Source organism: Aspergillus chevalieri, chromosome 1 (assembly GCF_016861735.1).
Source record: "Aspergillus chevalieri M1 DNA, chromosome 1, nearly complete sequence".
Classification (NCBI taxonomy): domain Eukaryota; kingdom Fungi; phylum Ascomycota; class Eurotiomycetes; order Eurotiales; family Aspergillaceae; genus Aspergillus; species Aspergillus chevalieri.
In genome coordinates, this window is record NC_057362.1 from 3,244,700 (window position 1) to 3,269,612 (window position 24,913).

The 24,913-nt window shown below is 49.1% G+C and overlaps 13 protein-coding genes across 13 annotated transcripts; 7 read left to right on the forward strand and 6 right to left on the reverse strand.

The window, feature by feature from the left end:
- Positions 1 to 489: 489 nt before the first annotated feature.
- On the reverse strand, positions 490 to 1,758 carry VPS74 (GOLPH3/VPS74 family protein; the record flags this gene model as incomplete). The annotated part of the gene is made up of 4 exons (XM_043275633.1): positions 490 to 540; positions 593 to 1,086; positions 1,142 to 1,388; positions 1,489 to 1,758. The coding sequence occupies 4 exons, from the start codon at positions 1,756 to 1,758 to the stop codon at positions 490 to 492; spliced, it is 1,062 nt and encodes a 353-aa protein (XP_043132220.1).
- A 1,011-nt stretch (positions 1,759 to 2,769) lies between these two features.
- acpA (acyl carrier protein) lies at positions 2,770 to 3,553 on the reverse strand (the record flags this gene model as incomplete). Its single annotated transcript, XM_043275634.1, has 6 exons — positions 2,770 to 2,777; positions 2,833 to 2,871; positions 2,930 to 2,978; positions 3,042 to 3,122; positions 3,242 to 3,259; positions 3,335 to 3,553. 6 exons carry the CDS (start codon positions 3,551 to 3,553, stop codon positions 2,770 to 2,772), a joined length of 414 nt encoding a protein of 137 aa, XP_043132221.1.
- Positions 3,554 to 3,887: 334 nt separating this feature from the next.
- Positions 3,888 to 4,693, forward strand: ACHE_11102S (NuoI/complex I 23 kDa subunit family protein; the record flags this gene model as incomplete). Its single annotated transcript, XM_043275635.1, has 3 exons — positions 3,888 to 4,171; positions 4,241 to 4,506; positions 4,563 to 4,693. The coding sequence occupies 3 exons, from the start codon at positions 3,888 to 3,890 to the stop codon at positions 4,691 to 4,693; spliced, it is 681 nt and encodes a 226-aa protein (XP_043132222.1).
- A 1,115-nt stretch (positions 4,694 to 5,808) lies between these two features.
- On the forward strand, positions 5,809 to 6,246 carry ACHE_11103S (uncharacterized protein; the record flags this gene model as incomplete). Its single annotated transcript, XM_043275636.1, has 1 exon — positions 5,809 to 6,246. One exon carries the CDS (start codon positions 5,809 to 5,811, stop codon positions 6,244 to 6,246), a length of 438 nt encoding a protein of 145 aa, XP_043132223.1.
- Positions 6,247 to 6,484: 238 nt separating this feature from the next.
- ACHE_11104S (uncharacterized protein) lies at positions 6,485 to 7,022 on the forward strand (the record flags this gene model as incomplete). The annotated part of the gene is made up of 2 exons (XM_043275637.1): positions 6,485 to 6,559; positions 6,582 to 7,022. The coding sequence occupies 2 exons, from the start codon at positions 6,485 to 6,487 to the stop codon at positions 7,020 to 7,022; spliced, it is 516 nt and encodes a 171-aa protein (XP_043132224.1).
- A 445-nt stretch (positions 7,023 to 7,467) lies between these two features.
- On the reverse strand, positions 7,468 to 9,207 carry ACHE_11105A (putative 60S ribosome biogenesis protein Rrp14; the record flags this gene model as incomplete). The annotated part of the gene is made up of 3 exons (XM_043275638.1): positions 7,468 to 8,943; positions 9,043 to 9,126; positions 9,193 to 9,207. The coding sequence occupies 3 exons, from the start codon at positions 9,205 to 9,207 to the stop codon at positions 7,468 to 7,470; spliced, it is 1,575 nt and encodes a 524-aa protein (XP_043132225.1).
- Positions 9,208 to 9,648: 441 nt separating this feature from the next.
- On the reverse strand, positions 9,649 to 10,357 carry ACHE_11106A (putative phosphoglycerate mutase family protein; the record flags this gene model as incomplete). The annotated part of the gene is made up of 3 exons (XM_043275639.1): positions 9,649 to 9,766; positions 9,825 to 10,047; positions 10,102 to 10,357. 3 exons carry the CDS (start codon positions 10,355 to 10,357, stop codon positions 9,649 to 9,651), a joined length of 597 nt encoding a protein of 198 aa, XP_043132226.1.
- A 1,587-nt stretch (positions 10,358 to 11,944) lies between these two features.
- On the forward strand, positions 11,945 to 12,554 carry hel10 (putative high expression lethality protein Hel10; the record flags this gene model as incomplete). The annotated part of the gene is made up of 2 exons (XM_043275640.1): positions 11,945 to 12,195; positions 12,263 to 12,554. 2 exons carry the CDS (start codon positions 11,945 to 11,947, stop codon positions 12,552 to 12,554), a joined length of 543 nt encoding a protein of 180 aa, XP_043132227.1.
- Positions 12,555 to 12,969: 415 nt separating this feature from the next.
- MRP4 (mitochondrial 37S ribosomal protein uS2m) lies at positions 12,970 to 14,175 on the forward strand (the record flags this gene model as incomplete). The annotated part of the gene is made up of 3 exons (XM_043275641.1): positions 12,970 to 13,000; positions 13,062 to 13,253; positions 13,313 to 14,175. 3 exons carry the CDS (start codon positions 12,970 to 12,972, stop codon positions 14,173 to 14,175), a joined length of 1,086 nt encoding a protein of 361 aa, XP_043132228.1.
- Positions 14,176 to 14,337: 162 nt separating this feature from the next.
- Positions 14,338 to 16,993, reverse strand: ACHE_11109A (putative alpha-glucosidase; the record flags this gene model as incomplete). Its single annotated transcript, XM_043275642.1, has 2 exons — positions 14,338 to 15,260; positions 15,499 to 16,993. The coding sequence occupies 2 exons, from the start codon at positions 16,991 to 16,993 to the stop codon at positions 14,338 to 14,340; spliced, it is 2,418 nt and encodes an 805-aa protein (XP_043132229.1).
- A 1,466-nt stretch (positions 16,994 to 18,459) lies between these two features.
- Positions 18,460 to 20,637, forward strand: ACHE_11110S (putative MFS transporter; the record flags this gene model as incomplete). Its single annotated transcript, XM_043275644.1, has 11 exons — positions 18,460 to 18,973; positions 19,023 to 19,120; positions 19,174 to 19,236; positions 19,294 to 19,346; positions 19,396 to 19,467; positions 19,521 to 19,634; positions 19,688 to 19,955; positions 20,009 to 20,030; positions 20,098 to 20,195; positions 20,252 to 20,352; positions 20,418 to 20,637. The coding sequence occupies 11 exons, from the start codon at positions 18,460 to 18,462 to the stop codon at positions 20,635 to 20,637; spliced, it is 1,623 nt and encodes a 540-aa protein (XP_043132230.1).
- Positions 20,638 to 21,958: 1,321 nt separating this feature from the next.
- On the forward strand, positions 21,959 to 23,392 carry ACHE_11111S (putative C6 transcription factor; the record flags this gene model as incomplete). Its single annotated transcript, XM_043275645.1, has 7 exons — positions 21,959 to 22,170; positions 22,229 to 22,352; positions 22,406 to 22,421; positions 22,473 to 22,569; positions 22,619 to 22,638; positions 22,693 to 22,816; positions 22,876 to 23,392. 7 exons carry the CDS (start codon positions 21,959 to 21,961, stop codon positions 23,390 to 23,392), a joined length of 1,110 nt encoding a protein of 369 aa, XP_043132231.1.
- A 198-nt stretch (positions 23,393 to 23,590) lies between these two features.
- On the reverse strand, positions 23,591 to 24,829 carry ACHE_11112A (putative mitochondrial carrier protein (Ymc1); the record flags this gene model as incomplete). The annotated part of the gene is made up of 5 exons (XM_043275646.1): positions 23,591 to 23,621; positions 23,682 to 24,310; positions 24,361 to 24,497; positions 24,548 to 24,559; positions 24,724 to 24,829. The coding sequence occupies 5 exons, from the start codon at positions 24,827 to 24,829 to the stop codon at positions 23,591 to 23,593; spliced, it is 915 nt and encodes a 304-aa protein (XP_043132232.1).
- Between the last annotated feature and the right edge of the window lie 84 nt (positions 24,830 to 24,913).

Below are 24,913 nucleotides of genomic sequence, written 5' to 3' on the forward strand. Positions count from 1 at the left end.
GAAATGTAGATGAACGGCACAGATGGGTTCATGACGAAAAAAACGACATACGTACCACTAATCAACATGAAACGCATTCGGATGTCAGAAAATGAATCGAGTCAGTCACATTAATATCAAGATGGAGCTGTGTCTCATCCATGCACTCTTTCAAATACACGTACATATCCCCTTTTGTCAATGTAGATTTTCTCGGAAGCAAAGGGTGTGGGGCACTTAGACAACAGAAAGATCGTAGGAAAGACAAATTGAGATCGGAAGAAAGATTTTGTACACCAGATAGAAAGAACTTCAGTTCATAAGAAAGAGATGCATGCTCTGCCCCAGTTCCAACCCATATGTTGTCGGACTACATCAAAAGCGAGCCAAGGGTTACCACCCTGCCGAGTTCGAAGGCACGGTAGATCAAAAAAGAAAAAAAGGGATTAAAAAGTAGACGAGAACGAGAAAGATAAATAGGAGTATATTAGAACAGCGGTACTACAACCGCTACAGTAAGGAATCAAGTCTTGTAAATACGCTCAAACATGCAGCAACAATCTGTAATTGTTGTCAGTATAGCATATTGTAAGAATAGCAGGGCGAAACGTACCTCCATCTGAAGCTCCCGATCCGGGCTCTTGTTCACTTCATCATTGATGGCTTGGGCCAAGTTGGCACCGATAGCTTGCGAGCCACCAGCCCTCCGGGCAAATGGCCATTGAGAATATTCTGCCAACAATTCATCCACCTGCGCAAAAGCTCTCTCGCGAGCCTCGTGGCTCATCGTGACCAGAGCGTTCTCCAGCACGTTGGCTGCATACGCCGCACATACCATGATAATCGAGCGGAGATAACGGAATTCTGCATCTTCGGGTAACCACGTGTTGGGAGGAAGGATCACCGTGCGGTTGCTGCAGATGGCACGCACGCGACGATGGAGGTCGTCTTTGGCACCTCCGTCCGCGACTGGATGCGTGGCCATATCGAAGAGGAGAAAGTTGCGTTTTTCGGTACGGAGGATGCCCTTGTCGACCAGACCCTTTGCAAGCCGCTCGCGCACTTGCTTCAGCTGATAACCAATCTTCATCAAGTTCCATGTTTCACCTGGCTGTCGCGTTAGCGCACGCTTCAATTGCGGTAGCTGCTTGGGTGTCCATACCGCTCATCAGATCGATCCATTCATTGACACTCATCTTTTCACTTGATTTCATCATTTTCAGGGCCTCGTCCAGCAAGACTTCCCCGGTCAATGTATCGTCAACAACCTCGATGACCCGATCGGCGAGCGGGAACCGTCGTCGGGAGGAATCCTTTTGCATGCTTATCCGACCGCGGAGCGCTAGCTCAATGACGATGCATCCTCGCAAGGCGTAGGAGATGTTTTCATTCCAGAATGATAGATACCCCTAAAAGCAAGAGAATCAAGGTGTCAGTGACTGTCGCATGCGCATGGTGCTCGTTCCCAAACAGGGATGACAGGTAAGGAGAAAAAAGAGCGGAGCCCACCTGTTTATCCTTCAATCCTAGTAAGAGTATATCCTCCATCAGAGTCAGCTTCGGTTGCTTGCTCCGTTCCTCGGTCTCGCTGAGATCTCTGGGATCGAACACGATCTTATGGCCATTTTCCCCGCTCGTAAACGACGTCTCCGGTCCTCGATGATCCAATGCAGAGCCATTCCGGGATATGGGCGAAGAGACTCTGCTGTCATCGTTGTCATCTGCGCCACCGGCCCGACCACCGCCTCTCCGGCGAGTCAAGCCCCCGGCTGAGGACATGGGGGATAGATAACAGGTGTGTTGTTGTGCGGGCGAGAGATCGGAGGAAGATATGTGGGTAGGGGGGGCGCGCGCGAGAGAGCGAAGTAGAGTCGTATAGCCCGAGTGTTATCCAATTAATCGATCAATCGAGAGTCACTATTGAGTGCGATACGAATTGTCGCTGGAGGCGGAAGTCGAAGATGAGGTTGAAAGAGAGTTGCGTAGACCGAAAGTCTGGCGTTTTGGGCGGGAGGGAAATTATTATGATCAGGTCAGGGGGGCTGAAGAACTGCCAACGAAACACGATTCTCGGCGAAAGAGAAAAGAATAGAATGAAGAATAGAAACCAAAGGATAGCATGAATGAACTTCCCCCGCGAGAGAAAGGACTGATAAAAAAATCCAAGAGGGAAGAAAGAAAGAGGCTGAATAGTTAAGAGCCGGAGGAACGATTAAGAGGCTCTTGTGCCCGAACGGGATCAACTGGCTGAGCTGAGCTTCTCGTGAGAGCGGGAAGATGTACTGGACACGTGAGTTATACAGTAGTTACTGGTAATAAATTGAAATGCTGATCTGTATGGGATTGAGTGTCTACAGCCCCGAGTTGTTTTTCTGCTGGTGGTGAGGTTGTCCGGTAGTGTTCGCATTCGGATATCGCAAATGACACTGACCATTATGGACGCTCTCTCCCCACCCCCCACCACACACAAACCAAATCATAAGACGTAGAATACATGATGCTGATTATATGCCACTCGAGCTGCTGGCTGCCGCCCTAGTGATACTAATAAATGTAGCCCAGAGAATCGAGTCCAAGAGGAGAGGAAGATCAGAACGACATTTCAAGAGTGATATACACGATATGATAAGATGAAATAAGCAACCGGCTACTGCCAGCATACAAAGACGTCGATTCTTGCCAGGATGCTCGAGAGTATCCTGGATGAGTATCGCGCCAATATCCTTTTTTTTTGCTTCTTTCTATCCGACCTTTACCTCACCTACACCGGATACTTCATTAATATAGCATTTAGTGGGCTAGAATGCAGTCAGCACACAATTCATGATTCTCGATCAAAGGAAAAGTACTCACCATCAGGCTGAGCAAGGATGTACTCGACTGCCTTGTCAACTGTCAGGGGATTAGTATACACTCAGCTCCCGAAAAAATAAACAACTTGAATACTTACTGCTGTGGATGGCATCGGCCTCCTTGTCGGGGATCTCAATGCTGAATTCCTGTTGGTATCATGTCAGTATCAATGTCACTTTCCCGCTAATCCGATGATATCAGTATCATACCTCTTCAATAGCCATCACAACCTCAACGGTGTCCAAGCTGTCCAATCCGAGGTCGTTCGAGAAGTGCGAGGTGCCGTTGATCTGTAGGACGCAGCAATCTTTAGAATGATGTCTCTTTCTTTTCTGAATCCCTTATATAGCTCCAATTTTCCCTCCTTGAATCATGACGGCACCACCCGGCACCAGAGCTTAGTACTGACCTTGCTAGCGTCATTGACCTATAATTACCAGCAACTGTTAACATCGCTTTCCCCATTCTCAACATATTGCTTGCTGCAATCGATGTAACGAACCTTGTCAAAGTTCTTCAAGAGGTTGACTATCCGGCCCTCAACCTCCTCCTTGTTCAGGCCAGCGGGGGCAGAGTAAAGACGGACACCCTGGTAGGCAAAGCGAGGAGTGAATTGAGCCGGGCGAGCAATGGGAGAGCTACGGATCTGGAAAGATGCCGGGGTTCTGACGGCACGAGGCACGGAAGCTCTCAGCGAGCGGACGACGGCGGAACGGAACATGGTGCTGAGTTAGAGGGGAAAAGGGATGCGGAAGAGGAGAATAAGAAGTCGACTTCCGATATAGAGGAAGGAGTCAAGTAACAAGAACGCAGACAGGCGAAGCGCAAGAGAGAGTCGAGGCGTGGAGGAGGTTCCGGTTGTGACTTGCGTTTTTGCCGTTTTTGCGGCTCGGGGGAGGCCGCCGCACCAGCCAATCAACGCCGCCCGGAAAGAAATGACCTAAGCCGCTCATGGCCAACCTCCATTATTGCATCCCTTCACCTCTCGATAACCTCCGGCCCTCCTACCACCTCTCTTATCTCCAATCCTCGGATTCGTTTCTGGTCAATCCGCAATGGCATCCACTAAGCCTGTTGCAAGGCTGGTCGCCTACCGCCGGCCATCGCCTTACCTTTTGACTTCTTCCCTTCGGCCAGTGGGCTCGACCGCAAACTTCTCGTCCTCGGTGTCCCGGGCAGCTACGCCTTACGGTCCCCCTCAACCTGGCTTCCGATTGCCCACCCCTAAGCGATGGGATCAAAGTGCTGAGACATCGGTGGATAAGGCCAGTAAATACTTTTTGCTGGCGGAGATGTTCCGGGGTATGTACGTGGTGTTGGAACAGTTCTTCAGACCACCGTAAGTATCGCTCGTACCCAGTGGTAATACAAAAGAGAAAGAGTGTCGATCTGATATGGCTTCTTATAGATACACAATCTACTATCCCTTCGAAAAGGGTCCCATTTCCCCTCGTTTCCGTGGTGAACACGCCCTCCGTCGGTACCCCACCGGTGAAGAGCGTTGCATCGCCTGCAAGCTCTGCGAAGCCATCTGCCCTGCCCAGGCCATTACCATTGAAGCCGAGGAGCGTGAGGATGGAAGTCGCCGGACGACAAGATATGATATCGACATGACCAAGTGTATCTACTGCGGCTACTGCCAGGAGAGTTGCCCGGTTGACGCGATTGTCGAGAGTAAGTTGACCTATACACACCAATTGATGATGATAGCTGACTATCATACTCCTTAGCCTCCAACGCTGAATACGCCACCGAGACCCGCGAAGAACTGCTGTACAACAAGGAGAAGCTGCTGGCTAACGGTGACAAGTGGGAGCCCGAAATTGCCGCTGCTGCCAGAGCTGATGCTCCCTATCGGTAAAACAAGACCGATACCATAATACAATTCAATTCGAATACCCAGTCCCTGGTTCTCCTTGCGAAAAGCAACCACCAAAAGAAAGAAAAGGATCTTTTTCTCTTATCATCTTGTACATACATATCACTTCAATTTGTCGTATTAGCAAACTGTACCAGTGGGGTCAAGGCAGATTCCGGTTCGAATCTTCCTATATTTTGTGACGAAGTTCAATTCAATTTCGTTTGTCTTTTGAATTGACACATTCCTTGGTATGTCGAGGCAATTAAGCTCCAAAGATGGACCAGGTAGGCAAGTTTTCGATCCATGGCGGCTAGGAAGTAAATTTGGTACTTCCCTTTCATCTACTAAGCTCATCATCGGTGGATGGGAGAAGGTACGGTTTTCTTTCAGGGGATCAATTCATAACACAACCACCAACGCTGCAACCGGTCAGACACAGGATAACTTCCATGTCATTGCCCACATCTACGTTCGGGGTATGGGTAATGGACCGACACCATTCGATTATATCAAATTGAAAGAGAAAGTGTTGTCAAGAATGGCAATAGATATGTAACTCTATCCACAGGCACGATCCCGTTCTAAGCATCGCAAAATGGTCCTCGCGCTGCCTATACTTGAAGACAAGACCGAGGACCACCGAAGCAATTATGACCGCAAAGGTGAGCAAATATATAGGAAAATGACAGTTAGTCTCCTGGAAGAGTACATGGCCATGTTAGAGCACCGCAATGCAGTTCAAGACCCTGAGTTGCATGAGATGCCCGCAGTGGCATTTGAGTTTATACTGGTCATTTAGCTTATTTGTTAGTCAATATCAATATGTTTCATTGCTATCTTCTTCGAACTCACTGCAAATTAAATTACAGGAAGCGTAGGAGTCTGATTGAGCCCTGAGTAGTATATGAAGAATGATCTATCCTACCAAACTAAATTAGCTAGAGCTGAGCACTAAAAAGAATGCTATACACTTTAGATTTTCAGTTCGCTACTACCTGGTAGGCAGCAGTCGGCAAACTCAAGGAAAGTACCACATATCAAACTGATGCCTGTGTCCTATAACATGCCAATACCAGAAACCCTACCTCTCCAAGACACAAGACACAACCAGCAACATGTCCACTCCCGACCAACCCCAATCGCAGATGTCCTATCTCACATGTCTCAATCGAATCTACCTCCTCCAAATCTTCTCAAACCATTACGACCTCACCCACTTTCCCAACCAATTCGTGATAAACATGCTCGCCACGGGCGGCCAGATCCTAACAGACATTTTCATAATCGAGGCCGAAGCCCAGCGAGACCCATCAAGGGCACAAGTCCTGGCGGACGGGTTCCGCATCCTCTACGGGATCGAGTTTGGGTGTGCAAGCGATGTACTGGCGGTGCCGAGGCTGGCTGAGATAGGGAATGCTTACGCCGGATTGCAGATTATGGATTGTTTGGGGAATGGATATGAACATATGAATGAAATGATTATGAAGGGTTGGATGGAGTATTTGGGAGAACGGCCTGCGGTGTTGACTGAGGCTTCAATGAATGGTGTTTGAGGGTTGCTATTATACTACCAGTTTGCTCTGCAGTGCTTGGTTGCTCCAGACGGTTTCCTATTAAGATACAAATAGAATAGCAATGTCAAGCTTTGAACTATAAGCATCTGGAACTGTTGATATACCAGTAGACTGTGTCGTCACGACACCAGGCATCAACCTCGCCAAACCGTTGCCTACTTGCATTGTCTTATAGACCTTCCCTTCAACATCCACCACCCTCCAACCAACTACCACCATGCCCTTCTACCAACCCCATCTCCTCAGCACCTTTGAAACCATGCCAACACCCTCCAAGACAACTCAAGTCCCAGTATGACTACCTCTTCTCCCAGTACAAATACTTTGCATTTCGGTACGACCATCTCGCTTCCAGAAAGGACTACCACGCCTGCATGCTCGTCCCGGGCGCAGACAAAGTCTACGTAATCCGCATCTTCCTCTTAGAATTCGCATATCCAGCCTCAAACCCGAACCCAATCTACCAACAGCAAATATACTCCTTCGCCAACGGCGGCCAACTAGTGACAGACATGGCTATCATCGAACATAAGTTCGATCCATACAATGTGGCTGATTTCAAGGCTGGTTTTGCGAATTTGTATGGGATCGAGTATTACGAGGAGATACGGGAGTTTCCGAAGATGATAACAGATTGCGAATATTCACGCGGACCTGTTACTATGGGTGATTTGGGTGCGCATATGCGTGTGAAGATGGATCGGGATCGGTATCTAGGTTGGCGAGGATGGTGCTTGAGCGTTGGGTTGGGGTGATTGAGTATGGGGATGAGGATGTGTATTGAAATGTGTGTGATGTTCGGGGGTTGAAAGGTTGAAGGGTTGGTTGAAGTTTCCGGCGTTCTTGTTACGCGAGGATGGTCCATTTTTGTTTCTGTTGGCAGTACTGGCTCTCTTTTGTTTATTATTGGGTGGTGGTTAGATCTGTTCTGAGCAGCGTTTGAATGGCTGAGTCTACGGTCAATCGTAATGAACTTCTAAGAACAATAGATTGATTGATATCAACATATAAATCGCTCCCTATGCATACATGTAACAGATCAAAAAAGCAGATAACCCCCTGGGCATTCAAACATGACAGTAAAACAGTACAGAAGTAGAAACACCTCAAACACCTATTATCCAGCTTTTTGTTTGATCCTCCAAACGCATTCTCTTTTGACAAGTGTATATGTACGCATCAGCCTACCCAAGACTTAATTTATTTCTTCCCACCAACCTTGGTTTTGAAGCTACCCTCAAACCCAGGTCTGGCCTTCTTCTTAGCGCCCCCAGCGGGCTTGTTTCCCTTATTACCACCCTTCTCATCACGACGTCTGCGCAGGTTCTCATTGCGCTTTTGCTGCTTGATGTCTTGGCTCTTCTTGACAGTGTCAAGACGCTCCTTCCACTCCCGCTCAGACTTGCGCTTCGCGGATTCCTTGCGCTTCAGTGCCTTCTTGAGGAGAGAGGTATCGTCGCGCACGCGCTCGCCGTGTGCCCGCTTCTTGGCGTTCAGCCACATGTCCTTCTCCTCAATGTCGGCACGCTTAGTTTCATCCAATCCTGCAAGGCGGGCCTTCTTGGTCTCTGCTGCGCGGAGGGCAGTTGCAGGGTCTTGGGCACCGTGTTTCTTGGGCTTGTCGCGGATGTTGGACAGAGTGGGGTCGGCCTGCTGGCCGTCTGCGAAGACAACGCGACCAAAAGCATAGTTGGCACTGTCAACTGATTCAGCGGGGGAGCGAGGGGAAGCAAGGAGGGAGCCGGAGCCTCCTGGGGAGAAACGGCGGGCAAGGGCTTCGTCGTTCTTTTGCTCTTCTTCTTCCTTGGCCTTTTGGCGGAGCATTTTCTTGTGGGCTTTACGTTGCTCTGCCTTTTGGCGGCGGGCTTCGATAAGTTCTTGACGGTTTCGTGCGGGTCTGCCGTTCAGGCCGTCTGCGTGACGTTTTGCGCGGAGCTCATCCAGACGCTTCTGTAACCGTTGCTTCAACTCCTCTGGTGTTGGCTTTGCAGGCTTTGGTTCGGAGGACTCTTTGGCGGATTCATTGGTGGTTGGGGGAGCGATGGAGGATATGGATGAACTGCCCGATTGAGGATTTGATGTGGGAGAGCCGGATGTCGAGGAGGCGGTCGATGGCTGTTCTGGCTGTTCGTTGAAGTCGAGGGAGAGGCCTTCAGCCTCGTGTTCTTCGTCATCACTGCCATCGTCATCGTCATTTTCCTGTTTTTTAGGCTCCTGTTTTTGCTCCTTCTTAGTGCCCTCGGATTTGGTTCCATTCTGTTGCGGGGCCTTGCCCTGCTCTTCCGGTTGCTTGTCCTTTTTAGCAGCATCCTTGGCCTTCTTCTTTTCCTTCTGAGCAGCCTTCTTCTGCGCCTTCTTCTCCTCCTTTTGTTTCTTGCGCGCCTCTATCTCCTCCGCCGACTTGCCTGGCTTTTCCGACTGCTCATCCGGTTTCTGTTTCTTGGCACTCTCCGCTCGTTTCAAGCCCTCCTTGGGCTTCTCAGCATTCTCAGCGTCGGACGGCGAAGATTCCTCATCATCCCCGGACCCAGACCCAGCTTCGTCTTCGTCGCGCTTACGCTTCCGGGCGCTCTCGTCCATGACGTCCTTGGCCGTTCTGGCAGTGTCGGGATCCAATTTGGCCCGTTTGGCTTCGCGGGCTTCTTCCTTGGTCTGTTTCTTTCGCTTCCATTGGTCCTGTCCGGGATTCAATGGTCAACTGGGTTTGTTCAGGGAAGGCAGGGAAGGCAAAGAAAAGCGCAGACGCTAACACATGGGGCTAGTAAAAAGACGTACACTGCCATCTTCACCGTAATAAAACTTCGCCGGTATTAACGATAACAGCCCATCGAAGGCCTGCGCATGACTCCGTAACCGATCCTGATAGCAAAAAAAAGTTCGTCAACTCCCCGACACCGTAGGTGGGGGCAGAAAGGCACTACCTACCTCGATGTCGTCCATTGTGCTCTGCCTTTTTCCAGACTGCAGCACAAATAGAGCAATCCACCTAGAATTATATTTGCGATGAAGTGCGTTGGTGGGTGTATATCCTTAGAGAAACGAGAGCGGTGGTTTCAAGCGCGATAGATCTTTTGGGAAAAATTTGGGTGAAATCTTGGCGTTCACTTTTTCTCCGCTCGGCTGGTTCACCGCCCGCACATTGGTCTGTGCTTGGGCTGGAAGTATGGAGCATCTGAGGTTCTACAAGTAGTGAATTTACATGCGATTATCGAATTTAGCATCATTGTTGAGTAGTATTGGCTGTTGGAAGACCACAGAGTGATTTGAAATGCAAGGTAAAGCAAGACACATATGTGTTTCGCTAAGATAAATGCAGACTATCAATATAACAACCGAATCTCAACCATAGCACTCGTGAACACAAGCCATACCAGTACCTCATTACACTTGGATCTTCAACGGCGATGAATTGCTCTTCTCATCCAACCCGGGACACTCCTCACTCCAGACCTTCGTGACCTTGTCATAGGGATACGGGATCGTCCAGACGAGATCGAACCTATTCGCAGATATTAGCGCAGAGCAATGTGACCATTTTGACTGGAGAGATAGCTCACCGATGATAGGGGTACTCGGGCGGTTCCTCGACTCCCAATCTCTCTGCGATCTCCGCCATCCTCCCATGGCGCCATGAAACGAGAATGTCCCCTTCACCGTCATACCGCTTGATATGCTTTGCTACGCACTTGGCATGGTTCCGCTTGCAGGAGGTATCGACAGGGAGACCGAGGTCTTTAGCGAGAGGGTGGACGGTATCGAAGGAGCGTCTGTGGTCGCCGTCTGCGAGAACAGTGTCAGCCAGACATGGATAAACGAAGAAAAATAAGGACATACTCTTCTTTACGCGGGGCGCGAGGATATATCCGATATCGAACGGAGAATCCTCTCCGAATACCGTGCGCAGACACTCTGCTCGCTTGTAGCCATCCTTGTTCAGCTCATGGTTGTCTCGATCTGCGGGTTTCTCGCCATGCCGGAGGAGGTAGACTGTTGGGCGGTTGTGATGATGGTGGCTTGATATGGCTGAAGAAGAGACGAAGAGTGTGAGAGCCAGAAAGGAGAATAAGGAGAGAACGGGAGAGAACAACATGCTGCTGGTGTTATCCCCCCTAAATAGGTGTGATAATGTAGGTCAGTTTGACGGTCGCAGGAGTTGTGTGTGTTATAAGCACGACTTGAGCAGTCGTTTAGTCGTCTTTCATCATGCTCTGACCTGGTGATGACAAGCAAACGAGGAAGAGTAGAAGAGAGAAGAGAGAGACAGAGGGCGAGGAGAAACAAGTTTACGTTCAGGCGCTATTGAAGCGTCGCATGAATGACCCGCGCCGGTCACTCGGTGTGTTCAGCTGATCAGCTCCCAGTGATAATCTTCAGCTGCAATTAGTTCAAAGATCGGTGGAGCGGAGCTGTTGCACATAGCTTGATTTAGAAGTGAGCATTAAAAACAGAGACAGGGGATATACAGTGAAAAAAGAAAAAAAAAATCATAGAATCCTTGCATCAGATCTACCGCTGAGGTTAACTATAATTCATTGCATCCCTGCCATGATGTAACTGTCCCTGGTCCCTCTCCTTATCATGACAGCATAACACGTCCTTATCACAAAAGCACATATCAAACTATGTACATAGTAAAAGCCAGGGAGGTATAAGATCTCCGAGATAATCTCAAGCGGAGCACAGCACGAACCGCAGTTTGTATTGACGACCATCCCTACACCTTGTGTATTTCATTATTCGGATTATGAATGCTCAGTCAGCGTCGAGCATAAATCCTCGTGAATGGTAAATGACCCGAAATATGGCTGCCTGTTGCTTGGCTTCGCAGTCGCCGGATATTCGGTTCATCGCCAAGGCTGATTCATTCGTTTATTTTCGCTGCAACTATTTAGCCTTGCAACTATTCACATATCTCCTCGGAAATACTATGGAATAACTGTGGAATTCTGGAAGAATATCCTACATGTCATTTCATCATGATCATCGCCACAGCCCGGGCAGAGCCACCGTGGCTGTGTAACCGTAGTACGTTTCAACCATACGACACTATACCTGTCTTGCAGTGTCAGTGGGTCTAGGCAACGGCATCCACGTACGGAGATGTTCGCGAATTCTGTGCCGATCCAATGAGGACGATTGCCCAGGTCTTGGCGCTGTATCAGTATTGTAATCCGCTCAGCCCTGCGGCACAAGAACCGTTCTCCAACAGGAAAGCGGGATGACCGAGCCGCTGAGTCATCGCATACACCATACAATGCTATTCTGTTGTATTATTCTGGTCAAGTCAATAGGATTCTGTATAGAGCAACATTCTGGTATATTCGAATGCTCTGTAGAAGAAGAGTCATAGTACAATTGACCAGTAGAAAGAACGCAGTGCAAGCACATGACGGAGTTGATCATGTAGGCCCGTTGGGCAGTGCAAAAGAATGTACGAACTTACGAAGTGTCGAGGCGCCCTCCGTCCTTTTCGTCGTAACAGGTGGGGTCTGCTCAGCCCTGTGATTTGATCTCTCCCCTCCGATCAGGTGGCCACCTGGTGATTATAAAAGGAAGAGATCCTCCCGCTTTTGCTAGTCTTCATCTTCATCCATCTCCATCCTTCAATCCTCTACTCTCAATTCCACAACACTCTATCCATCTCTTCAACAAAATCTCTTTACTCTCTACCAACATCATGTCTGGCTACGATCCCTACAACCAAGGTCAATACGGCCACGGCGGCTACCAGCAGGGCGGCTACGGTGGTCAAGGCTACGGCCAGGGTGGCTACCCCCCTCAGCAAGGTTACGGCCAGCACCAGGGTCAGGGCTATGGTCACCAGCAGTACGGCCATGGTGACCACTACAGCCAGCAGCACCACCAACAGGGCGGCTACTACGGCCAGCAACAGCCCCACGACCAGTACCAGCAGCACCAGCAGCACGGGTAAGTTCTCATCAACAGAACCATCCTTATTCAATCCACAGATGTACTGACGATTGTCTCTTGATAGATCCCACGAACAAGCTCCCGACGGCGCCCAGGACGGTGAGCGTGGTCTCGCAGGTGCTCTTGCAGGCGGTGCTGCGGGTGGTTTCGCTGGTCACAAGGCCAACCACGGTTTCCTCGGAACAATCGGTGGTGCCATCATGGGCAGTATCGCTGAAGACGCTCTCAAGAAGCACAAGAACAAGGATGAGGGCCAGCAACACCCTCCGGGCTACGGCCCCCCTTCGCAGTACGGTGGTTCCTCGCACGGTGGTTCTGGCATGATGGACCAGCTGGGCGGTTTCTTCAAGAAATAGACGGTCGCGGGTTAATTATTCTGTGATTTGCTACGCTATTGCATGGTTTTCTTTTTATCTCTACATTGTTGCTGGGTTGGGTCTATTTCTGTTTTGTCGTTTTAAGGTTCCATCATTATCATTACCATGAGCATATTTTATGACTTAGTTAACGATACCGATACGAATTTCATTCTGTCGTGGTCTACTCCATGTTCAGTCCAAGCATGCATAATTGCGTTTTGTAGACGATCGTATTTCTGTATCTTCTCCAGATTGTAGCGTTGACAACCCCGCCGCCGATCTGTCACGGGACATTTGGTGCCCGTATTCATGCCTCAGGCAAACGCCAAGCCCGGCATCAAAAGTTCGCGCGGACATTTGATTTCCTCGCTGCGAATCCCCGAGAATCGATAGACAGACCATATAGTTCAACATGATTGTCCGGCAGTTGTGTGTGCGGCAGAGTATGTATCAACTTCGCAATTGACTTTTCAATATCGCTAACCGCTTCGTGCCCTGCCCTAGGCCGCTTCCTGGCTCTCAACCGACCAGCTCGCATGCTAGGCCGATTCTACTCGACCGAAACCCCCATCCAGACCGCAGTCGAGACGCCTACCCGGGGCCAACCCGTCCAACCGCAAGACGCCGAGGAATATGAGAGCTTCGAAGAATTGAGAATGGCGGCTCAGGAGAGATTTAGGAGGGCAGAATTAAGGAGTACGCTGGAGCAGATTCCCTTCCGTCGTTCGGAAGAATCAACCAACTGATTTGACTAGGACAACAACGCCGCAGCCTTGGTGCTGTCATTGAAGATGGTTACGACCCCGAAGAAATTCTCCGAAACCCCCCTGAGCCTAAAGACATCACCCTCGAACTGCTCCTTGCCTCCCAGACACATCTCGGTCACTCGACGTCGCGCTGGAACCCCCAAAATTCGCGGTACATCTTCGGTATCCGAGACGGCATTCACATTATCTCCCTTGACCAGACCGCAGCATACCTACGCCGTGCAGCAAAGGTCGTGGAAGAAGTTGCAGCCCGGGGCGGTCTGATTCTGTTTGCTGGTACCCGGAAGGACCAGAAGAGGACGGTCGTGCGTGCCGCAGAACTGGCCAAAGGATACCATATCTTTGAGCGCTGGATTCCGGGTGCCTTGACCAATGGACAGCAGATTCTGGGGCATTGTGAGACCAAGGTTGTCAATGCGTTGGATGAAGAAATTACCGAGTTGAAACCAAATTTGGAGGAGCATGCTGCTCTTAAGCCGGATCTGGTGGTTTGCTTGAACCCCGTTGAGAACGAGGTTCTGCTGCACGAGTGCGGTCTCAACAACGTGCCTACTATCGGTATCATCGATACGGATGCCAACCCCGCCCGTGTGACATACCCTATTCCCGCCAACGATGACAGTTTGCGGTCTGTTGGCGTTATCGCTGGCATCCTGGGCCGGGCAGGTGAGGCTGGTCAAAAGAGACGGTTGGAATATGCTAGAAAGGGCCGATTCACGTATGAACCTGTTGACCCGAAGGAGCTTGGTCTGAAGGACACACGGGAGACTCAACCTCAAGCTGAGTCTCGGCCTCAGCGTCAGTCCGAGAACCAGGATATCCAGACAGCGGAGGCCGCCGCCAACCAGTGAGCGAACATCTTTTCTTTTTATTTTTGTTACCCCGTTATGAAAGCATTTATGGGACTGTACTGTATAGATTTTGTAAAGGTTTGGTGCTAAAAATGTGTATTCTCAATGAATGAATTATGGATCCATGTGTCTTGTCAGTCACTTCATCGTACATTTTCAACCTCATGTCTTCAAAATATACACCACTCTTCCTCTCCCATCCTTCCCCTTATATTCAACCACACTCCCATCATCGGAATCGACCCTCCTCTCATCCCCATAATGCAAGATCACATCCAGATCCCTCCAAGCCGGCACAAACCCCTTTTCATCACGCTCAAACCCAACAACCACCTTCTCCTCAGTTGAGCTATACCGAACCGTATACTTCGAAGTCCGCGTCTCCTTAGAAATTCCATCATCCTCAAACCAACTATTCACAAACATACGCCCGTGCGAACTACCCTTTGGCGGGAAAATCTCCACACCCCGGTAGTCATCGACTTCCTGAACGGCCAGGGAAGCATCAGTGTCATCACCAGGAACGCGAGTTTGAACGTCCTTCCCGACGGGAATCGCGCCTCCAATCCGCGCAAGGAGCGGGATGCTAGTCTTCCAGTGTGAGGAGATATCAACCCACTGCCCAGCCGCAAGGTAAGTATACGGCTCGTTCAAGTTGACGTATCCATAGTCAAACTCCCCATCCTCCTGTTTCCGCGGGAGATAAACTCTCGCAACATCAACCCCAGCCTCATAAACCCCACCAACCAGTAAACTATCTCCAAGCCAGAACTGTTCTTCGCCATCCTTGAGTTTCTGACTCCAAATCTCCGGATCGCTCTCGTATCCCCACCCAATCCACCTCTGCGGCGGAGATGCGGTGAAATGACTCTCCAGTCCCAGGGAGTAGATGTAGGGGAGTATCTCGTAGCGGCGCTTTATGGCGGCGCGGATGTTGGGTGTGATCTCGGGGTACATCCATGGTTCGATGACTTCGCCGACTTGGTTGTTTGTTGGGGAGGTTTTGAAGCAGTTTATTGCAAAGCGGGGGCTGTGTGTTCCTAGTTGGACCCAGCGGAGAAGGAGTTCGGGGGAGGGTTGGGGGCCTATTCTGTTAGCAGGGTTATTTAGGTGAATGGGGGTGGAGGTACCTTCGAAGCCACCGATATCATGTCCTTCGCACTGGAGATGGACGTCAGTGAATTGGTCACCTTCTGGGGAGAGATAGGGCTACTTGAAGCAGAGAAATACCCGCATTCAACGATAACGAGTTAGCCCCCTTCATCCCCTCCCAACTAGTCACATTATCACCACTCCACGTACTCGCCGCATACCGCATCGTACCAGCCGTCGCACTCCTCGTCAATACAAACGGCCGATACTTAGGCTCCAACTCCAGCAGCGCATCATGCGACGCCTTACCCATCAGCTCTGTATGTAGCGCACGACCCCAGAGCCCAACAGCATTGGGATGCTTCTGCGCAGCGTCGAGAACGGCTGGGTGGTCTAGGGCATGTTCCCAGTCGTCGTTGGGGAGTGTGTACTCGTTGTTATCGTTCCACATACCGTCGACGCCCGCACGTTTCAGACTCAGCACGCCATTGTACCACCATCTAAACCCAAAATCCGAGGTGAAATCGATATGGCATCCATCACCACCAGTTGCACCTCCAGCGCTCCAAAGACGCATGTACCCCGGTTCCTTGGTATCAGAATCCTTGAAAAAGGAACCTTCCTCGGTAAGACGCTCGAAGTCAGGATGCGACTGCAAAAGAAACGGCTTGATATTTGTAAGCAACCGAATCCCATACCCATGATACTTCGCAATCCATTTCTCAGGGTCCGGGAACCGATACCGATTCCACGTAAACACGTTCCGGACTTTCGGCTCTGTTTGAGAGATCGAGTACCCAGAGCTCATCTGGTGCGCGGAGCAGGGGATATCATGCTTTTTGAGTTTCTCTGCGAAATCGATGAGGGCTTCGTGCGCGGGCGGGTCATCCAGCATGGTGTATTTGTACCCGCCGGATATGTACCCGTATGCCCAGCGGGGAACAAGGAGTGGGAAACCGACTAGCTCTGCGTAGGAGTGTACGACATCTTTTAGTGTCTTGCCGACGAGGAGGTACTGCTCTAGACCACCATAGTCCTGCCGGTAGACCTTGAAATGGCCCCAGAGACCATCGATCTCAGAGCCCACGGACCACGAACCCCGTCCATGTGTGGTTGAGAAGATCGCCACGCACCCGTTGGGAGTCGCCTTGATGAGTAGCGGGATGTGCTTGTACAGCGGATCAGTGTTGTACACGTCGTACCCGAATGAGTCTGTCGCGGAGAGTTGAAAGTTGCGGCCGCTCAGGTCCATGGGGGCGCGCTTCTCTCCCAATCCCACGTGTAAAGCCTCGCGGTCATGTTCGGTATAATGCGCGATGCCGGTGCCATCTGCCACATATGAACGGAGTGGGAGATCCTTGTATAGGGCTTTTTGGCCGGATCCGGGTTTGACTTCGTCGCCGGTCCAGGAGAGCGTGATGACAGGGGTGTGGCTCCAATCGATTGAGGCAGTTATGTCGCCGACTTCGAGGATTTTTGCTGTTGGGGCGGTGTCTTTCACGGCTACTTTGACATTAGCAAGGTCGGTTGGTGGTTTGGTCACGCTGGGGAATGGCGGTGTGGGATGGCCGGGGGATGTGAAAGTCACCCGAAAGAGGTTCTTGCGGATGGGCTCAAAAGTAAAATCGAAAGATTCGTTGTTCTTTGCTTTGGATGAGAGGTGGACTTGAGAGTCCTTGGTTGGGACTTGTTTGTAGTCCCGGGGAGAGTACTCTTTCTGAGGCATGTCGGTTGTCAACGACAGTTCAATTGGATTATTCTTTGGGATTTGAGTTTACGAGTGATAATTAGATGGCAATACTGCAGTATTTGAACTATTTCCAAAACCCCTCCCAATCACAATGAGGAGTTGCGTTGTATGTCTGTATATCGGATTTCGGGGCTCATCTCCGATTTCTCCTCTCTATCCCCAGATACCCCCGGATTATTGCCAATTTCTCCACGCCATTGTCCACGTGTATTCTTGGGTGACTTGATAGACACCGGAATAGATTACTCCTGCATCATATGTTGCATGTATCGGACTTGGGCCGTTTCGTCTAGTGATGTCCCGATTTCTGGTTGGCAGAGTTGGTAGCTTAAGACGCATAGAAGACTGACGATAAATCAAATTATGAAAAATAGTAAGAGTCAATGGCGCAGAGGATACTGGAACTCGTCAGGGTATTGGATTCTAATCGCGCTTCGTGTCTCATCTACCTGTGCCCCATCCATCAAACAGACCGGTATTTCGAAAGAGCGTAAGTTGATCATCCACCCAAACCTTCACCCCTGACCCTCATAGTTAAAACTCATACAGGGGCCTCTTTTTATCCAATGTGAGATCGATGAAGTCGGACAACTTTGTTCCCGGTCGAACATCAAGTCGCACGACCCTAGTTGCGACATCGGGTAGCCGACTGCGTCGAGCCGTAAGACATTGTAGTTGAGTATTTTTTCTTTTGTCCTGCTAGAATATATCGGAGGGATTGAAAGGGGGTTACTTGGATGTTCATATTGGCTTTGGTTTTCTTGGTAAATGTGAAGGTGAAGTCCTTGAACTCACATGGCAAACAAATCAAGCCTTAGGAAGCACATGCGGTGTATCTTAGATATCTGGCACAACTTGAGCTACTCAATGAATTATAATAAAATAGGGCTATCTGGACAATTTGAAAAGAGGAACTAAACGTTTAGTCAACCACAACTTAGCATCTGCGAACGCTTCAAGCAGGCATTGGCACCTCCGCTAAATTCTCCAGCATGGAAAAAAAGGTGCAGCAATTGATATATGTTACGCTCGAATTAATTACCGGGCAATGAATGTAACAAGCTACACATTTTGTGGATCCTGTGTTCAATGAAGCCATCGGATATTCTGGCCGAAAGCCGATAGTCCGGGGTGCATCATTCGTACGCCCCGCCATGCTTATATGGCATCGGACTTGGGCCGCTGAAGAAAACTAGAAGGATACGGGAATATCAGAGAAAGTCAATGCTGCAAATGGACCGGGGTATGCTGGTATGATGGACGGCATTGGTTCCTCTGGCTTCGCATTAGCCTCTTCCCCTCCCTACGGGGTTGAAGATGACCACGCCATGTCATCGGCGCCGGGGTAGATGGTACTGTATAAACGGGATGAATGCCATAATTTGTCTCGAACTTTGTGTTTTCGTTATCTATGGGACTACTTTTCATCTATACAGCAAAAGATGTCCCGGGAAGTAGAGATCTCCAAAGCTGAAGAACGATATGTCGAATCCATCGAACCACAGGCCCATCCACAACATCAGACACCCAGCAAACCAAAATATGATGACGCTGCAGACCTCATAAATGACCTGGGCCACTCCCCCATCCTCACGAAAGAGACCAACACCCGTGTCCTTCGCATGATCGATCTGCGTCTCCTCCCGATTCTTCTAGGCATATACTTCCTACAGCAAATTGACAAGACCACCCTGTCCTACGCATCCGTGTTCGGACTGATTGAAGATGCCAACCTCCACGGCCAGCAATACTCCTGGCTTGGCTCGGTTGTCTACCTCTCCCAGTTGGTTGTCCAGCCGCTCGTCGCGTATATCCTGGTCAAGGTGCCGCTGGGGAAATTCCTGGCCGTGACGATGTTGTTTTGGGGAATTGCGTTGACGTGTATGACGCCGTCGGACACGTTTGCAAAGCTGTTGGTTTGTCGCTTATTTCTGGGTGCTTTTGAGGCGGGAATCCGTGGGTTTCCCATACGATCATGGCTTGGGGTAAGACTGACGCTTGATAGCACCGGCTTTTATTGCGGTCACGCAAATGTGGTATCGACGTATTGAACAACCTGTTAGATTAGGCGCATGGTACGCGATGAATGGTGTGGTCAATATGGTAAGTTGAAGTTTGTTGGGTATTCTGGGACAGACGCTGAACAGAACGGACAGTTTGGGAGTTTGATAACATATGGCCTTGGACATATCCAGTCTCACATATTTGAGCCCTACCAGGTGGGTCCTGGTTTAGACTCTTTGACAAATTGGCAATTGGAAAACTAACGTGGAAAGATAATCTTCTTGTTCTTCGGTCTCATTACGATCACATTCTCTGCAGTTGTATTGTGAGACTATTTATTCGACAGAAACTGTCATCAATGCTGACGTTGCTAGAATCTTTATGCCGGACTCTCCAGTGCGAGCCAAGTTCCTTAAGGAGGATGACAAACTCGTTGCAATTGAGCGGTGCGTCCTATAGGCTCCATTGACATCGAAGGTCATGTACTAACATTATGCAGACTCCGAATGAACCAGCAAGGTGTAGAAAACAACCAATGGAAATGGGACCATGTGAAAGAAGCCTGCCTAGATCTGAAAACATGGTTCTGGTTCGTACTGATGTTCGCCATATCGTAAGTCCTGCTCTATATTCTCTGTTAACGCAATTACTTACCAGAAAATTCAGTCTCCCAAGCGGTGGTATATCTACTTTCGGCCCCTTAATCATCGAATCTTTCGGCTTTGACCAATTCAAGACTATCCTCTTCAACATACCCTTTGGCGCAGTTCAACTCATCGCTACCATGGGAGGCGCATGGATGGCTACGGCGCTGAAAATGAAGGGACCCGTTATTGTCTTGCTATGTCTGCCCTCGATTGCTGGGTGTGTGATGCTGTTGCGTATTGCGCATGATGTGGCTCATAAAGCACCTTTGTTGGCCGGATATTACATTGTGAGCAGTCATGACGTAGCTTATAAGAAGATAATATGCTAACGGTAATATAGATATCTGTTTATCCAGGCATAAGTAAGTCGAGAAATACTTTTCCTACAAGGCACATTAGGGCTAAATGAAACGAACTCTTTCTATCCAGCACCATTGATTTACTCCTGGTCCGCCGGAAACACAGCAGGCGAAACGAAAAAGAAAGTCACAACGGGTCTTTTGCTCATCGGCCAATGTACCGGTAATGTATGTCGAGGCCTTCCGTTTGCAACGGTTTGAGTTATTGATCGCAGATAATATAGGTCGTTGGTCCTAATCTGTACACAACCTCCGACGCACCGCTTTATACACGCGGTCTGGTGTCCAGTCTTGCGATGTTTTGCATCATCATCTTGCTGAGCTTGTAGGTTTCATGTTCATCCTCTGTTCCATCACACCCTCCACTGACTGAATGCCCCGCCAATATAGATTTAACATGGCATATCTCCTCCTTCTAAACAAGAAACACGAAAAGCAACGAGTATCCATGGGAAAGAGTTCCAAAATTATCGACAAATCCATGGCTGCTGTCGGCACTGTGTTCAAGGAAGAAGAGGAGGGCAAAGTCCAGCAGGGGGAAGGGGTTGATGATAATGCATTCAGGGACCTGACCGATTTGGATAACGAAGATTTTGTCTATGTATATTGATGTTTATTTTATTTGTCTTTTGTTTATTGATAGACAGTTCTGTGTAAATAGCAGGATAATATTATGGATGCCACTTAAGTACTAAGCGGGTGAACTCCGGCTTCCCCGCATTATCCCCATGGTCTGGGGTATGACACTGGGATTTACACAAACCCACGATTCGTACATCATATTCAATTTTATCGCCTCCTTGAAATCACAAGATGTCATCAGACGAATCTGCATGTATTATATCAGCCCCGCATCCAACAGGCACGAAGCGCATTCTGGTACATCCATTAAACCACGGCAAAAACATCGGATATGCTCTGACTGACTAATTGACAGAAAGCATGCAGCTCCTGTAGGCAGTCAAAGGCAAGTGCAATATTATTGGACCTGTTCGTATATATTAACTAGATCAGGTGAAATGTGATGGAAAGAAGCCGTGTACAAGGTCAGAGTCCATACTACGGGTACCAGGTAACGACTAACTCTTACAGATGCAACAAACTGAAAAAGAGATGCATATTTTTCGAAGCTCCTAAGGATCCTGTTACAGCGTGCGTATACGTAACATACTCCAGTTTCAGTTACTTCTTGGTACTGACGTGAATACAGGAGGCTGGAGACGGTCGAATCTGAAGTCCAGCATCTCCGAGACCAACTTGATGAGATGCACCAGCTTCTTCTTCTTCGGCGCAATTCGCAGCCGACTCCCACTTCATTAAATGTTGTCGATGAAGAGCAGCAGCGGAGTATACCATCCCGAGATGATTCCGAGCCTCTGCTTCACCAAACGCCTAAACAACTAGAGAATGCCCATGGAACTAAACGAAAACGCTCTGGAGCTGAGATACAAATATTGAATGAACCGATTTTGGATTTCGTTACCAAGGGATTGATCACTGTTGAACGTGCCATGTCGTATTTTCGAACGTGGGTTTGTCATGTCTTGGCTTCGTATCTGAATCTTGAGCTGATTATGAACATGTATTGTAGGTTCTTCAATGGCTGTGTAGGATGACCTGTCTGTGCTGGGCATACTAGTCGGAACACTGACTTGTGGATTCAGAACCGGTATATCCCCGTGTTCGATCCAGAATATGATACCTATGCTTCAGTACGCTCTCGAAGCACTATACTCTTCAACGCCATATGCACAATAGGTTATCGCGTGGAGACGAGTAAGCACTTCCCGAAGAAAGACATAGCAATGTTACTAAAATAATTTTAAGAATCCCAATCCCAAACGTCAGACATCTTACACGCAGAACTCAAAAAATCAATTAGTATCATAATTCAAAATAAGAACCTAAACTGTCTCGAATCTGTCCAAGCAATGCTCATCGCCGCTTGCTACTCCGCCGAACGCTCTCTGCTACTCTCATTCGCAACCAGACTGGCCCTGGATTTGAATATGGACGAGGCGTTCGAGAATCTTATACAGCGTTTGGCAATGTGGGAAACGGATGTGTGTCACGATCCCAAGGAGGAGCGTTCTTTGATGCGGGAATCTAGAACTTGGTTCGGGCTATTGGTTCTGGAGCATATGTGCGTATATCGTTTTTTTCGTTAGGATGTTGAGATCTGATATGATTGTTCTTGGTAGATTCCGGGTTGATGGAGGAAAGCCACCTGGAATTCGATTTGGAGGAAGTGCGCGCCGCTGTAGGGCTTTGCTCGGTCATCCTTCGTCGACTGTTTTAGATTTGCGTCTTTTTGCACAGGTTGAGGTATTTCGTGAACTGTCGTATGATACTCAAGATTACTGACCATGTCTGGATAGTTGAATATCCTGAGAGGTAACAAGTTTATCAGGAGCCATAGGGGTTTCATATGCTAACACCTCTCAGCAAACATCAACGACACTCTAGGCTCAAGAACTTTTGACAAATTAGATATCACGAACTTCGTACACGAGACCAAGATAGATCTTGATCTCTGGTTCGAGTAGGTCTCTCCCATTGCTTTTGGACGAATGGCAACTGACTCTAGCCAGCGACTGGCTGCGTATCATTGGTATGCTATTTTTGTCGGTATCCCAGAAATAATCCGGATGATTGATGTATGCAGAAAATTCACCCGCTGCAACCGAAGAAAAGCCCTTCCTTCTAGCTGCCCTCCGCGTACAGAAGTGCTGGGCCGAACTAACCCTCCACTGCAAAGCTCTACAATCAATGGGCGTCGAGAATGTCGCGTATGCATCATTCCCTAATCCTCGCCTTATTGATGAACCTAACTCATCATTGAATACAGCGCAATATCCCCTACAGAACAATCCATCCTCCTAACAGCCAAAGGCGCCGCCAAAAAGCACCTCGCCCTCATCACAACCGAACCAGACCACTACCTCGCCCAACTGCGCTACGCAATGGACTTCGTCTGGGCGAAATGCGCATTCTGTTTCCTCCTTCTGCTCAAATTATCACGACTCCTTCCTGAACGGGACGAAGAGCATAGAGAGTTGCTGAGACAGGGTGAGACGCTACTTGAGGAACTGTCAAAAGCTGGTCCGGGGAATACTATCTACCTGCAGATATTGAAGATGAGTATTGAGAAATATGGACGGACGTTGCAGGACAATAATGAGAGGGATACAGAGACAGATACAGAGGCCACGGGTCCATTTTGGGAGTTGTTCGATGCACAGACGGATTTGCAGTCGTTTGTGCCCGAGCAGTTTGTCTCAGAGTGGGAGTTTCCGGGGCTGAATTTGTTTTATTTTCCGATTGCGTGGCAGGATTTCTTTGGGGATTTTTCGTTGGCAATCTGATTTGTTTTGATTTTGTTTGAATTGTATTCGCTATATATACTAAGAATGTCCAAAATTGACAAAATAGGTGCTGAAGGTAAAAACGAATTTTCAGCTTGCTTTTTTGATCATGTTGATCACAAAGCGCAAAGTACGTTGGATATCAAGGCATCTATGTTCATAAGCAGACAAGCGCAATCATTCCCAGAAGTAGACCTTTTAACCCAAAGCTCTCATGGTAAGTTCGACACTAAAACAAGTTAGTATTCGCTTTCCTGGATCTGTTTCTGGGTAAAGGTTGGGAACGTACACAGCAAATGTTCCAGCCGACACAGGCATAGCCCTCAGCAAAGTCGGGCCAATACCCTTCCAGAAACCAGCCAATCCCTCAGTAGCATAGGTCTTCTTGAAGCAGTCCCTCATATTGATGAATTGCCGCTCAGCACCGAACCCATCGCACTGCATCTTACTCTTGACAACATCCAGCGGGTAGCTGCTCAGCCAGAGTGCCTCACCGGCCAAACCACCATACGAGGCGACCTTCAAGCTGGAAATATCCTCGCGATTGATGTTGTTGCGTCTGGCGTCCTGGTTCATGAGGAGCTCGAACGTCAAGAACCACATACCGTAGGCCTGGATTTCACGGAGGTAGGTCACAGCCTGACCTCTGAAGAGACCCCGCATCACGCCTTCGTGAGCGGAGAGCTTCTTGATGCAGTCGATTGGGCCGTTGTACAGCCTGTCTGCGCCGTGGGGCTGGGTTTGCAGGCGGATACGGACGTGCTCGATGGGTCCAGAGAGAACAGAGTTGGTGATACCGGCGAAACCACCAGCAAGGTAGTATTGGCCGTAAGATAGGGCGGGGTTGGCATATTTCTTCTTGTTGAGCTCTTCAAGGCGTCTGCGGGCTTCGTGGAAAGCGCCAAATTGCACACTGACCTGGTACCTGTCAGATCATGGACAGTCCGGTATATATAAATGCCACTTACGCAAGCACCAATTCCAATCAACGGGGTCAAGGTACCCTTGTAGAAAGCCGCAGGTCCCTCATTCTTGAAAATCTTGCTGGCACAATCAAGGGCATTGGCGTATTGTGTCGTTGTTTGCAGCCGCACCTTGACGATATCTAGCTAGTCAGATAATGATGCAGTGGACTTAACAATCTGCCTTACATACCGAATGGTTGTCCTGCAGCATGTTAGCTAATTGATCCCATCCCAGAGAGAACATAGTCAATCATGCATATCCTCAATTGGAATGATCAGAAAGAGCATTGTGGGGTGTTGCCGATGATAGTACATCCAGCCAACTACAATGCTCTCCTTGAACATGGAATGTCAATTAGTACATACCAATAAGAACCTGTGCAACACCGCCAACAGCGCCAGCAGTCAAATCCTTGACAGCCCGGAGGGCTCCTCCCCCCTTTTGCAAATCTTCAAATGCCTCCGCTTCCATATTGATGCGATACCGCTGCGGTTACTGGCGACTCTGCGGGGAATTGACCGAACAAACGAGGTATTACGGGCCGAATTGAATGCC